The sequence below is a fragment of the Pseudorasbora parva genome, chromosome 2 (genome assembly GCF_024679245.1).
Source record: "Pseudorasbora parva isolate DD20220531a chromosome 2, ASM2467924v1, whole genome shotgun sequence".
Classification (NCBI taxonomy): Eukaryota; Metazoa; Chordata; class Actinopteri; order Cypriniformes; family Gobionidae; genus Pseudorasbora; species Pseudorasbora parva.
The window spans coordinates 47,863,191-47,878,835 of NC_090173.1; the positions used below are offsets into that span (position 1 = coordinate 47,863,191).

General features: G+C 41.8%; 1 protein-coding gene and 1 long non-coding RNA gene across 2 annotated transcripts in view; both read left to right on the forward strand.

Moving 5' to 3' along the window:
- The window catches only part of LOC137049085 (butyrophilin-like protein 3), a 111,698-nt gene extending 97,366 nt beyond the window's left edge, over window positions 1-14,332 (forward strand). The window contains exons 12-13 of the mRNA XM_067427474.1: window positions 10,864-10,890; window positions 13,260-14,332. Coding sequence (XP_067283575.1) covers window positions 10,864-10,890; window positions 13,260-13,798 — 566 coding nt within the window. The 3' untranslated portion in view covers window positions 13,799-14,332. The remainder of the gene's footprint in view (window positions 1-10,863; window positions 10,891-13,259) is intronic.
- On the forward strand, window positions 7,868-10,741 carry LOC137045845 (uncharacterized). The gene is made up of 3 exons (XR_010898866.1): window positions 7,868-8,029; window positions 10,109-10,150; window positions 10,727-10,741. It is a non-coding gene; the product is annotated as an uncharacterized lncRNA (long non-coding RNA).
- Window positions 14,333-15,645: the final 1,313 nt, after the last annotated feature.

The window sequence follows — 15,645 nt, forward strand, 5'->3', positions numbered from 1 at the left end:
TGTGTTCAGAAAAAACTTTTACTGCATCAGATTGAGTCGAGACAGAATAACATCTGATGATGTCACCTGTGTATAATGATGGCATCATTATGAAGTGGTCTGATAAACTGGCGTTATAGACACTCACAAGCTGTGTCCCAAGTCAAGGGCTGCATCCCTGGAAGGACACATTTAACCTCTTACACTCAGGGCCATTATTTGGGGATTTCCGTCTGGATTTGGCCTACCCAAATTGAACAGCCTCCCATACACACATACAGTGGTCTAGGTTCTAAATTTCTAAATTACAGAAAATAGTGGAAAAAATATTTTTTTTCTGTGTCATGTTGTATGCCAGATTTACTCAAATGGGTCTGAAGGGATGACCCCCCCTTTTTTTACCCCTTTTTGCCCCTCCCCAGACCCTGCTACCCCATTCCACCACCCCCTCCCACCACCATATACAGTGATATAAATGCAATAATCCAGTGTCAATAAATTAATTATACATGCTGGAAGCAGCCCAAAGTGTCTGCAGGGTCCTAGAGCACACAGGGCCTGAGTTACACACTTTCAAAAATTAATTTATATAAAAAAATCAAAAAGCGCCTAGTTTTTTGGGGGGTTATAACAGCTTACACAACATATACTTACATGTTTATCACTTTTAGCAGTGTTTTATGTAACTTCAAAGGGTTTCCTGTAAAATGACACCAACAGTTTAAAGCTAGACCACTGTATGTGTGTATGGGAGGTGGGAGGCTTTTCAATTTGGGTAGGCCAAATCCAGATGGAAATGACATCGGAGTAATTTAGTGTAAATACATTACTTTGTGTAAAACAAATGCCAAAGTGATGCATATCTCCAGAAAGTAGAGACTCTAAGCTTTCAAATGGTACCACATATGACATCACAGCTCCTTCAACAGACATTTAAAATGGAAAGTAAATACATGACGATGTCATTTCCGACCCTGTACCGGGTCCTCGGAGTTTAAGTGGTTTTTAAAGCCGACTGTGTTAGACTGTCTGGACCCTGCGAAGGCCAAATTCCAAGGCAAATTGTGTCACTGCGGCGCAACGAAAGCTGCCGCAAGTCAAAAGCGACTTGAAATGCGCCCTCCTTTTCTGTTGGGCAATGGACAATACAACTGATGGATTTATCACGGCCTAAAATTCACTCTGTGGTCACCCACTATCCATTTAGAATGATTTTTTCCCCCAACCCGACTGATCCTGCTAAATTTTGGTTTCATTTCCTGAATCTCACATTTACATTTCCCCTACAGAAGAGACTGAGGATAACAAATATAAAATGTTGGCTATACAATTGTTTTTCTTTATTTTGTTTTATCATAATGTAACTGTAAAAATTAGCTCAGAGAAAATAGACTAAATCAAATGGATAATGGATTTACACATTTACTGCTTTCATGTCTGATACTATATACATTTTTTGTGTATATACGTGTATTTGTTTTCATTTGTTTTGTATGTTCAATTAACTGTGCTGCCTGTCTTGGCCAGGACCCTCTTGTAAAAGAGATTTTAAATCTCAAGATTTTTCCCCCCGGTTAAACAAAAGCCACAAAAAAAATGAATACTGTTGGCTTGCTAACTATACTGCAAAAGTCGTTTATATGAATGAATGAATGTCGCTCTCTGACGAAGGTCCCAGTACCGAAAGTCTCCTCCAAAACCCCAACACAAAGGCTGAATGTTCTATACATTTATTTTATTTTCATATAGCTAAATTAAAATGTGTAATGTAAGGAATTTACTTTCGGTCATTCAAGGACGCTGAGTAAGAGAGTGATTGGTACTCACACCGCTGATGTTGTGATTTTTGGATCACACGTCGCTTAAGGTGTGGTTATGAGTACATCAGATGACCACCTTCCCCCTCTCTTAGTTTGGGACACTAGTCAAGGGGCCCTATCTTGCACCCAGCGCAATTGACTTTGTACACCGACGCATGTGTCATTCCTATTTTGCACCCACGCAAAGCGCGCTTTTCCCTCCACAGAAGCACGTCGCTAAACTAGTGAATGAACTTGCGCTCCCTGGGTGGTTCAGCGCAAAAAAGGAGGCGTGTTCCGGCGCAAACAATCCCTGGTGCTATTTTGCTGTTCCATTAAACAATTGCACCACTGACCAGAAAAAACCTGGTCTAAAGTCAGTGGCGCGTTGCGCGTTGTTCATTATGCTATTTTAAGGGCGCATGCTTGACCATAATGTATAGCGTGCACAACGCGCATACACTTTGCTCATGTAATCTACACAGATGCAACAGTTATTTTTGCAAATCATAAATTGTTACACTAAAAAAATATTAACACATGAGATGACAGAAATCATTGTGGTGTGCCACAAAGATGTGAAAAAATAGGCATAAATCTAGCTTACAAATTATTCAGGCTAATTGTGGTAATTAAGGATCAGACCTGTTTGCCCAATAGTGGCATGACATATACGTATATAAGGACATCTGTCTTTCACTGCTCTTACAAGAACATCAGTCTCCTCGGCTGTGAACCGCTCCTGGCGTGCGCCTGGTAAATACGCCATAATAATAGCAATCTGTAATGGAACTTGCGCACCTGCTTTTAAAGGGAATGTTGGATGCCGCTCTGATTGGTTTATTCAAACCACACCTATGAATAATGAAGCTACTTCAGACCAACCCATTTTAGATTTGCACGGTGCGCAAGAGCCATTTATCCCGCCAGGAAAATAGCAACAGCGCCGAGACCCGCCCACAAAGTTACTTGCGCTTTGACACTTGCGTTTTAGATTGTTAAAATAGGGCCCACGGTCTTTTACCTTGGCTGTATGAGAACACTCCACACACAGGAGGCTGTTCAATCATTTTAAATTGAATGTAAAGTGGGGATAGCTGGTCAGCTGATTTATCTGAAAGATTGCTGAGATTTCTAACTTGTAGATTTTCTTCTGTATTATCAGCACAAGGAAGACACAACTGTGATTAAATAAATGTTATTAACAAAGATAAAAAAGAATAGCTAACACACCTACCAAATGAATACAATGAATGATAAAGGATTAAAGTGCACAAGATGCATAAAACACATGATTAAGTTGAGTGTGGATATGGAAATGTTATATTATCTTATGGAAAGATAAGCCGTGTTGTTTCTCTGAAACTAAGGTGAAGAACCTTATTATGCATTAAACAAATAAACAAAAGATTATTTGTTATTACTAGCATCAGTTATATTACCTTTAATATAAATTAAAGAATAATATACTGATGATAAACAACAATGCCAAGGTCTCTGGAAAGTGGTTTGGTTAAGTGATATTTACATTCCATGTGGTAAGCAGTCCGATGGTGATGACTTCTTCCACTGGTTGTGGAATCATGGACTGCAGTTATCTCATGGACTGCAGTTAATTTAACCATATCACTATAACATTCTCCAATGTATCAATTAGTGAAGTTCTTAAAGAGAGACAAAGTATTACATTTTTAAGAATGTTTCAGAAACATCATACTAACATTATGAAATACCTGTAAAAATATGTTTGACAAAATGTGCTTGCTTATTTTGTTTTGCAGATAATATGTTTATTTCTTGGAGGATATCAGTCATCCTGATTTCATTTATAGTTGTACTCATTGTGGTCGTTGGAATATTGATTGCTTTGTTTGTTCGTACATACAGAGGTAAAGTTCTGTTTTTTTTATTATTTTAAATAAACAAGGCAGCCTGAATATTTTTTTTTCAAGTTTTACAAAAAAGTATTATTTTTTCCTTTTGAAAGTCATGAACAATATAATTTACACCACATCTAAAATTATTGTGTATTGTGTTTACTATCAATCTGTGATGAACACTTTGAACAGTATTGCATGACTTTGCAAAAAAGGTTGAATTTTAAATTGCAGTTTTAGTGGGATCCGTTTCAAGGTATAATTAGAATCATTTTTACTAGTGGTCTCAGTCTAAGTCCCTGAAGGAGGGAACGGCGACGCCACATCAGAGTACCGACGAATAGGAATCTCGCTAGTGAGAGCCAATCTGCTTCAAGTGTAACTAAACGAGCCAATGCACATTGGCATGCAATGATTGCAGCGCGGGTATAAATGAGGCACAGGTGCTTGCATCAAAAAACCCGGCCTGAACTCCTGGCACGATTCGTCGACTGAAGTGCCTGCAGGTCCCCTACCCTCTTGATGGAGGCCAATGCAGCCAACAGCAAAGTCTTCATAGACAGAATCTTTTGCTGAGGAGCCAAATAGGTGAATTGGCACCCCAGCAGGGTACAGAGGACATGGCGACGGGACGTGGCGTCTCCGTTCCCTCCTTCAGGGAACTAGGGTTACATTCGTAACCGAGACGTTCCCATTCAGTTGGTCACTCACGACGCCACGTTGGAGTACCGACGAATAGGAATCCCTACCAAAGCGCCATGGCCTGTGCCCCCTTCCAGTGCCCTGTGTGAGCCTCCTGAACTCTCTTACCTGATGAGACGGGGCTCACACAGAGAAGTCCATCACTGCTGTTCTGCATGACCCGCTCAGTGACTATTGGATAACACTGGGAAGCGTGCCCTAATTAGGGGGCTGCTGCGGAGCCACATCATACAGAGAGGAGTTATGTGGAGACAGAGCTGAGCCTTAGCCCGCTGCCGTGAGGAGGCTCCATCCCTGATAAGGGAGGGCTCTCCCAAGGGAAAGACACAGGCTTCCGGGAGGAGCAACCGTGGAAAAATATGTGGGGTCCCTGCAGGGTCGCTCACATGGCCCAAGCCAAATACCGGTTCTCAAGGATTCAGCGGAAAGAGGCCTGATGCCCGGCGCTCCGCCACGCCCGGCACCGAGGGCGGTGGAGGAGTTGAAGATTTTCATCTGTGAAGAATGTAAGCGCCGAGGCACAGCAAGCCGACAGGAGCCGGGGCCTCTCAGTGCTTCTACCCGTCTGAGGTGAGAACACAGGAGGAGTGCATTGGCTCAGTCCCCTACCCTCTTGATGGAGGCCAATGCAGCCAACAGTAAGGTCTTCATGGACAGAATCTTAAACTCTGCTGACAGCATAGGACAATCTGAAGTGCTCATAGCACCAGCAAGATCACAAGAGGGTATGGAGGGAGGTTGAGGAGGATTTAACCGTCTCGCCCCCCTAAGGAACCTGACGACCAGGTCGTGCTTCCCAAACGACTTACCGACATGGTCGTGACAGGCGGAAATAGCAGCAACGTAACTGAGGGAGGAGGGCGACAGCCTATGCTCCAACCCCTGCTACAGGAAGGAAAACACAGACGCGATCGAGCACCTTCGGGAGTCTTCTCTGGAAAGAACACCAATCGACGAATAGGTTCCACTTCAAGGTATAGGCCTGTCTTGTAGACGGTGCTCTAGCTGAAGTGATGGTGTTAACTACCTCTTGGGGTAAGTCACCTAGAACCTTCCGCGTCCCGTGCAGGGACCAGACATGAAGTTTCCAGAGGTCTGAACGCGGTTGCCAGAGGGTGCCCCATCTCTGAGTTAGAAGATCTTTCCTCAGAGGAATCGGCCAAGGAGGGGCTGTCGCAAGGAGCATGAGTTCTGGAAACCAGGTCCGGTGGGGCCAATACAGGGCCACCAACGGGGCCTGCTCCTCGTCCTCCCTGACCTTGCACAGTGTCTATGCATGTAGGATCACTGGGGGAAAACGCATATTTGCGCAGGCCCGGGGCCAGCAGTGCACAAGTGCACTCGTGCCAAGTGTACCCTCGGTCAGCGAAAAAAAATACTGGCAGTGGGACATTTCTGGGGAGGCAAACAGGTTGACCTGTGCCACCTGAACTGAACCCAAACAGCTGGACCACCTGGGGGTGGAGTCGCCACTCTCCCGGGAGCGCAGCTCATGACAGCTCTTCGGCCTCACGGTTGCGCCCACCAGGGACATGAATGGCCTGAAGCGACCTCAGACACTTCTGACTCCAGAGGAGGAGATGGGGGGCGAGTTGCGACATGTGACAGGAGCACACAACGGTCGCAGTGTTGTTCATACGGACCAATACATCTTTGCCCTATAACTGGCCTTTGATGCGGCTCGGTGCATGATGTATTGCTAGCAACTTGAGGCAATTGATGTGCCAATGTAGGTGCGGGCCCATCCAAACCCCTGACACTGCATGCCCGTTGTATGCCGAAGCATCTGTGAAGACCACAGCATGCCTGGACACCTTTTCTAGAGGCACTCCAGCCCACAGGAATGACCACGAGCTGAAGGTATGACTGCAGGCTGGGTGATCCTCACCCAGTGAGTGCCGCATTGCCACACCCATCTCGGGACTCAGCCGAGAAACCAATGCTGAAGCAATCTCATATGAAGCAGGTCGAGCGGAACCAACGGGACGGACTGGGAGCTCTAGCCAGCCTTGCAGAGACCGAACAAGTGGGATCATCAGGACCACCGGCATACCCACCGTGGGGCAGCGAGGTGGAATACAGACACCACCCTGGGGCGGCTGTCTCGTGGAGGCGGCCCGCAGTGGGGTGTGAATGTGCTGTGCAACACATACCTGATTCCACGGAGGGCAGAGGGTCCGCAAGGAGGCTGTGGTGCGTCCCTGCATCATCCACTGCTGCCTGTTGGCGAAAGAGGAGGAGGATGAGAGTGGTCCAGCGTTTGACCGGCCACAACTCTCCAAGCCCCCTGAGGACCCCGAGATAGAGGAACTGCTCTTTTATTTTAATTTGAGAATTTGGGTACCACTGGTTGTGACCAGCGGCAGAATAGCATTTAGACTTCAACCTTCTCCACCCGGCCCTCCTCCGGGGAAAAGCAGCCCTGCCTATCTTCAGGTCACCTGTCTTAGAGGTGATGTTTCACCGACTACTTAAACAGCAGTAGAGACAGGTGGCGTCGTCTCCCTGCAGTGAACACAGTAGAGCGGACTGTGCCGAGGTTTTTTTTTTTTTTTTTGCAGGGGCGACGCCCTTGGCGACAAGCAGACTGAGGGGCAGCCCAGCTGGCTACCGACTGCTAAGAACTGCTGGGCTCAGTTCTCAACAGTGTTGACGGAATGGCCACCTTGTGAGATGAAGCATACTTCGTGAAGCATACTTTGACAACCACTCACATCTCAGCAAGGCGAGCCAGGGGGCATTTCTGGACCACAGAGGTGGACATCGTCTGGCCGAGGGCCTGCGCCATGACCTGATCACGGTTATTCAACATGCGCAGCTCAACCCCGACTCAGAACTACCCTCATGCATTAAGAGTGCAGGGCAGAGGTGGTCTGCGTACAGCCACCCCACCGAGGAGGGTAGTGAGGGAGGAAAAACTTATGCAGTTCTGGCCCCCTTGGCATTCCATATCTAAAGTAGTTCCATACTGTCAAGTCTTACATGCACATCTAGGATTGATCCCAGGAAAGCATGGCTGTTGACTCTGAATCTGATTCAGCAAAGCACACACTATTATAGTGGGCTCAGCATCATCTTCATTGCAGAGATTGACATCTGATCCTCAGCTGGAGCCCTGAATGAAAGTCTAGGTTCCCCCATAAGAAGGACAAGCAATTCCATCCAGAAGCTGCACAGCTTGCAGTGCGCTAGAGGGGGAGGAGCCCTAGGGGGTTGGTTCCCTGAAGAAGCCCCACCCACCTCAGGTCACCCCAGCCATTACACCAAAGTAGACCTCTCCTGTTGGCCACCAGGGAGGGCGCTACAACGGGAAATAGACCAGGGGACAGTGCACATAGAGCGGCGAGCGAGCGCTGGGTTGCCGTGACAATGCGCGCTGCAGCTTAGCCGCTCGACGGCACACAACACGCAGAGAAGCGAGAGGACCGTCCGGGTTTCCCCCGGCGGCAGCTCTCGCTGATCTCCACGGTCTCCCAGAGTGTCGAGCAGACAGCACAGGGGACTCAAGCTACCCGGAGAAAGAAGAGTCACGAACACAAGCCGACGTGGTCATGTTCTCATTAGAAAACATGAACCACCCAAGAACGCAGTCTCAGCATGCTGCCTAGACATGTGAAACAGTGCTCGTGGCCGTCAGTGAGGACAGGAACAATCGCAACCAGAAACACACAGGTAGATTGTCATCTTTAAAAAGACGCAAGCTCTATCTGTGTAGCTCTTTTAGGGAAAATGCTCTCTGGGGTGCTGAAGCGCACAGGGGATAGTCGTGGCGACACAGACAGGGAATGTGTGCAGCCTGTCGTGTGCGCTCTCTTTCTCACAGAAGGCGATCTCTTACCAGCCGTGAAAACGGCTTTTTAGCGCTCTAAACAGCGCACTGAACCAGCTGTGAGAACAGCCTTTTGTTTTTGCTCAATAAAACAAAATAGAAAGAGAAGAGAGAATTCGACCCTGCTGCAATGCTGTCACTCCAACACCAAACGAGGAGAGATCCACCCGAAGATCTTGACTCATTATGTTGACACACGCTTGTAGAGAGTGATTTCAGGACAATCCATTCACCACTCGGCTCTGAAGCAAAAGGCTAATTTGATGCAAGCACCTGTGCCTCATTTATGCCCGCACTCCGTGGCATGAGCAGCTGGTGCAATCATTGCATGCCAATGAGCATTGGCTCGTTTAGTTACAGTAGAAGTAGATTGGCTCTCGCTATAGCGAGATTCCTATTTGTCGGTACTCCGTCGTGGCGTTGAGAGTGACCGACTGAATGGGAACTTAAAAAAGTTATGTAAACTGCAAATATTGGCTCACTCATCTTCATTGGTGATGTGTAATACAGAGTGAAAGTCTTTGTCCCAAACACTTTGGAAGGAAATGTAGACAAAAAACAACAGTTTTGTTTTTTCTTTCTTTTATTTTATATTGTACCCAAAACTACATTGTGAGCAATGATGCTAACTGTCCCTCTGTGCCATCTGATGGTGATTACACAAATTATTAAAGTGAATTTTTATTTCATTATTTATTTATTTTTATATTTGAAGCTGTTTTCTCTCGTCTTTTCTTTAAACAACTAGAGAATGCCAAGAGAACAATACAACATGGGGAATTTGTCTTGATTAAATAATTTAATTCAGTATTAATGTCAAGTCTGTTTTCATGTAAAACCTATTTTATAGACACTGGGCCTCATTCATGAAAAACTCGCAAAATATGTTTGTGTGTAAATTTTTCGTAAAGCCACTCTGATGTAAATTTTCGTATTCACAAAAATGTTCGTATTTTCAAAATGTTAGCTGGGCCCTGTCCCAGATGGCACCCTAAACCCTCACGGTCTTCATCTGAGTCTGCACTTTCACGACGTAATGCCGCTTTGACTGACGGGTAGAAGTGCTCTGTGTAGCTTGCAAACTTGCGTGCTCAGCTGAAGTGCGTATCGAGGGCGTATAGCAGCCGCTAAGGGGGTGCTCACGGGCACCCTTAAGACGAATGGGACACCCTACGGTCTTGTGGACTTAAAGGGTTACTTCAGCGATTAGCATATGGCTTTGTTTCAGTAGAAACCCTGGGGTATATTCAAATGTTTATGCTGCCTTTGCAAAGCGCTTTCAAGCGCCACAAGCTGGCCGTTTTCAGAAGAGCACCAGGTGTTTAGCTGGCTAAAACATGCTTTGGTGTACAAACGATAATTTAATATTTACTGTTAGTCATATGGCCAATAACTCTTTTTAGCATTTATGCAAAATACTGGATCCAAATCTGAAAAAGAATTCCAGAAGAGTCCACAGCATTCCTGGCCATGTTATTTGCAGTTGTGTAACTCATGGGCGGTATTATGCTAAGAACAAGCATGCACGCGCTTCTTATTTATGCATGTTTGGAATTCATTAATATATACACACGTTTAACTAACGAATCGGTGATATACGAAGCATTTGTGAATCTGGAGCAGAGTTTTCATAACGGTCCATTTCACGAGCAAATTACTCTGAATTTGCTCATATATTTACGAAAGCTTCATGAATGAGGCCCATTGTGTATTAACATAATTTTTATTTATTTATTTATTTATTTATTTATTTATTTATTTATTTATTTATTTATTTATTTATTTATTTATTTATTTATTTATGTTTTATTAATTTACAGACATTGTCTGAATTAAACTGCATGGACCTGTTATTATAGCTGTATTAATGCTTCTGTTGTCTGAACAAGTTTTCTCTCGTCTTTATTCTGATTTTTCTTCAGCACACATTCAACGACAGGATGAGAAGAGGAGAATACAAGATGGTGAATCTCTCTTTATTAAGTTATTAATTCATTATTCACTTAAAGTCTTTTCAGCCATAAATGGGATTCAAAGGGATTCTGTTGAGTTTTGTGGTTCACCATTGTGATGAAGAGTCTGTGCTTCAGTCCAGGATGAGCAGAGAAACACTGATGTTTCTAGTTTTGATAATGTTTTGTTTAATTCAGCTATTTTTCCTTTAAGAACAATTTTTTTGTGGACTCAAATGAAATAAGTTCACAGTAATAATGGCAGTTTCAACAAATGAACTTGAGCTTTAATTCAGTGTATTTATTTTTACAGTAACACTGAAAAGTATGGTAAAGAATTGTTAAATTAACAGTGAATTACTGCCAACTTTTATTGTCAGTATTTTACTGTTAGTTTACATATATTACCCAGAATGCAGTGTTTTCCATTGCATATTACTGTTTTAATGGATGTTACTGTTAAAACTAAATGTTTTTTTTACAGCAATCATTTACAGTGGCTTATCTAATTGCATTGTTGTTTTTCAGTAATAGAAATTATGCAAATTCAATATTATTTTCATGTCTTTTTCTGAATTTTCTTTATAGAACGTGATCAACTTTTACAAAGTCAGACGTTTATTATAACAAAAGGTGAAATTGTTTACATGACTTTCTTAAAATATGAATAACTTTTGATGAACCCTTTATGGAACCCTTTATAACTTCATACTTTTTGTTTTTAGCTCTCACACATTTAAGAAAACACACAGGTGAGTAAAACTGTTCATGTTCTATGACATAATTATTTATTTTAATAATTTTAATTCTTCTTATTCACCATCATGTCAAACATGTGTTTATTTATTTGTTAGTTTTTGAGAGTTTGGTTTAATTCATAAATGCAATTAAATGATTCAAACACTAAATGAAGAGATGTAGTTTATATGTGACACAAGAGAAAACTGTGCATGAAAAACAAGACCAAAAAAAATCAACACAAGTTGATCCAGGGATGAACAACAACATAGTGCAACCTCAAGTGAAGCAGGAAAAACACAATCAGAACCTTAAGTCTGTCAGATAAGATGTTAAAATTGTGATCATTATTGTTTATTATATTGTGAAGTGATCATTATGATTATTATGTTCGCTTGAGAAAGAACATACTGATTATTCAAGTGAAATATATATGAAATATTATTATTATTATTCCCTGTAACTCGTCCCCCACCGTTTGTGCAGATTATTGACGAGAGGTGTGCTGTGACTTTTATAAGCGATCAGGTGTACAAACGATATTCGCCTGGTAGGTGTAAACTGGGCGAAAAATTCCTATAGACTTGACATGGGAATGAACTTAGACAGGTCATTGATCAGAGTGAGGATATCAGAGAAATGTGTACCTCTGGGAGGCAAGAGCTGCCCAAAACTGCCCCATAGACACACTATGGTTAAGGGATGGCCCATGAAACAGGAACGCTGTGTCTTTATATTGTTATACCAGGGGCTGAGGTGGGTCAGAGCAGGCATAATTCCTCTGCCTTTTCTGCTGATTTGCGTCTATACTCATAATTTTGAGCAGGGACAGATCAGTCTTAACTCAGCTGTGTAGAGATCCCGGTAGTCAAGGAGGCGGGGCTCATTTCACCCAGGCAGTCAATCATTCTCTCAGGATCATCTTGAAGCTATCAAGCCACACCCTAGCAACTATTTAGAGCACCCTAGCAACACGCTCCTAAGACTTTCATTCATAGAGATCAATAGGGATATTCTGGGATAGAAATGTCATAGAAACATGAGTGTGAGCTTGTCTGAATCTGGACAGCAAACAGCCAATCATCTTCAATACTTCCTAGCACCACCCTAGCAACCATTGTCGAGCACCCTAGCAACCCAAAGTGGGTTAAATCCAAATGTCTTTAGAGGCATTGTGGTTGGTTTATATCATTATATCTTTTGGTTTATATCATTCATACTGTCAAACAGACTATGGAGTTGTGTTCTGGATGGTTGCTAAACAGTTGATATGCAGATGAGATTATTCTGGTGGTTGCTATTCTATGTCGTTACTATACAGTTGCTAGCAACCACCAAAATAAAAAACCTTAGGCTACTCAGGCTGGTTGCTATGTGGTTGCTGGTGTATTCTGGGTGGTTGCTAGGATGTTCTGCATGGTTTATATGCAGTTACTAGGGTGTTCTGGATGGTTAGGATATTCTGAATGGTTACTAAGGCATTGACAGGTAGTTGCTAGGGTATTGTTAGAGTGCCCTAGGTAATTGCTAGGGTGCTGTGGGTGGTTGTTAGGTGGATGCTAAGCTATTCTGGTTGGTTGGTAGGATGTCACTTCACTGTTAAAAAAAAAAAATTCAAACCCCAAATGAAAATTTTCTAGTGACTGATCACATCTACATTTTTTAGTTGGTCAAATTGAATTTCTGTGAATTCAATTGCATCAATTCACAGAAATTAAATTTGGCCAACTGAAAAATTTAGATGTGATCAGTCACTAGAATATTTTCAATTGGGGCCTGAATTTCTTTTTTACAGTGGTGGTTGGGCATTCTAATTGGTTAAAAGGGTGTCGCAAAGGCAGTTGCTAGATGTCACAGATGGTTACTGTGGAGTTTTTATAAAGTATTAAGCATGTTCTTAATACATTTTAGCATAGCTATTCAATGCTAGCATGTGTATCGTGTTGTCCTGTTAGCTAGCATGATTAAAAGAGCCATCATTGCCAATGTCTGTATTCTAATGCAGAGATACAGGTCTTGCTAAACGGCTGCCTACATAGAAGCCCCCAGCCTAGCAACCATTCAGAATACAACAGCAACTGCATACCAACCATGCAGAACACCCTAGCCATCGCCTAGCAACCACCCAGAACACCCTAGCCATCGCCTAGCAACCACCCAGAACACCCTAGCAAATTCTAGCGTTTTAAACTACTTCAGACTTCCATTCAGGCTTTCTCAAGCCAACATCAAAGTGTTTCTTCAAACTTTTCTTATGTAGTTTACATCTGTGCAGTTTTTAGTTTTGTTCATCTTCTTGTAAAATTACCACAACCTATAAAATAAACACTTGTCTTTATTGTATTATTTGCTCATCTGTAAAGCAGAATGTTTAATGTTTCAGCAGTGAAAGTGATTCTGGATGCTGATACGGCTCATCCACGCCTCGGCGTGTCTGATGATGGGAAACAAGTGAGGAATGAAAACAGAGACCTGAATGGAGTGGATTGGGAAGAAGACAGGTTTGCGTATGATCTCGCTGTTCTTGGGAAGGACGGATTCTCCTCAGGGAGTTTTTACTTTGAGGTTCAGGTGAAGGATCAAACTCTATGGGATTTAGGAGTGGCCAGAGAGTCCAGTGACAGGAAGAGCAGGATCAATCTGAGTCCTGAGCGTGGATACTGGATTGTGGGACGGAGAGATAAGAAGTATCGGGCTCGTGATTCTCCATCTGACACTTTTTCTGTGAGAGTGGAGCCTCAGAGGGTCGGGGTGCTTGTGAATTATGAGGAGGGTTCCGTCTCTTTTTATGATGTGGAGTCCATGTCTCATATCTACTCTTACACTGGTCAGTGTTTTAATGAGAAACTCTATCCATTCATTGGTTTGGGGTATCGGCATAATAATAACACCACACCACTGATTATCTGTGATGATTACTAATGAGATCCGTGAATATATTTACATGATCAAAATAAACATAAGCAAATACTATGAAAACACTATAATATCAATATTAAATATTATTTACACAGCCAGTCAAACGTGAACACAAAGAGTGTGTCAGGGGTTCAGCAGCTCTTGCTCACAGTCTCCATGGGCTGGCTGAATAAGTTCTTGGATGACCCACTAGCTTTTAGTCAAGGGACATTCGATCTTTCTTTTCTGTATCAAACTTTTTATGTAACTGATTAAAAAAGTTATGAACAGTCTTAAAGAAGAAAATGTTGATGTCTAACTGATTACTGATGATATAAAGAATAAGCAGATGTGTCGAAACTCTGATTAGATGTTGGAAACAGATGAATATGAGTTTAGTTTATTCATCATAATTCATACATTCTTTACACATTCTTCATTTTCAGTTTTTATTATTCATTTCATTCCATTTGATTTTGTCTTAAGGAAATAGTTCAACCAAAAAGAAAATGTTGTGTCTTTCCAACCCTTGTTTTTATTGCTTAAATAAAATGCTGAGATGTTTTCACGTCTGAGTCTTAGTGTTCAACACAGATGATTTTTACTTAAAATCCTTCAGAAGATTTGATTTGTTAGGACACTTCTGGATCTCAAGCTGTAGTCTCAAAGCATTAGTAATCCTAAATTTACATGCAGTCCTATTAATGACTAAACAATAGTATCAGTTATTAGACTTAAGATGAGATCAGTGAATCAGGCCACTTTATGATGATAATAAGATCATAAATTATTGATAAGAAAATGGCCAACATTTTTTTTCTTGATTTTCTTTGTCAAAGCAAACATATTTTATAAACACACTGTCTGCATTTGAAATCACAAACTTCCCTACTATAGGCGAAAAACAGTGTGTGACTAAAGTATTATAAGTACAGTACTTATAAAAGAGTAGGCAAAAAGTCTCGTATGATAATGAAAACATGCCAAATGCTTTAAATCCAGATTACATTTATACTAAGTTGTTTAGCAGTCGTGATGAATCTACTAAATCAGAATATGGCCGTTCAGGGCTTCCATCATTTTAGACGCAGCCAACAAAAAAAAAACACTTCTGTAGATGTCTGACAGAAATAAAGGCAAACTGGTTTATTATAAGTGTAGCTGATGAATGAACCAAGCCATCATAGTACATGAAATACATGAAAATATATTCAGAATATGAGTATGTTTTTGTTTATTCCCTTACAGCCTTTATTCTCCGAATATTATGTTGTGTTGCACTCAAAAAATAGAAAGCTGGATTAACTTCAAGAAGCGTGTCAAGCTTTAATGACATAAATAACGTACTATATCATGTGTGAACTAACTACCTGCAGGAATTATGGTGGAGATGTGATGTGTGGATTATTTTACACCAGGGTTGCTTATTTTTCCAGTTTTCCCAGGAAGTGTTCCATCAGGTACTAACCAGGGTTAAAGAAAGTTTACACACATCAGTTTTATTTTGCAGAAGTTCATTGGGACCTTTGCATGTTTAATGTGTAAATTACAATCTTTTAAATGCCACTGACAACCAAAGTGACACATTTTATAGAAGATAATGTCCACTCCAAGCTGAACCCAAATATTGGAACTGTTATGATGACATAAAAAGAACATTTTGTCATATTTATAAAATGAAAATTCTAAATGGATATTAAGTCATGAATGATGTGAAAACGGTGACTTAAGTCAAAATTATGTCAAAGGTAATTACCGGTATGACCATTATGAAAACTATGACTATTTATTGCATAATTATGACTTGGCAGCAATGCCATAATTTCAATGTGATCTTAATTTCAAATTTTTGAATCTCATAATTACAACAT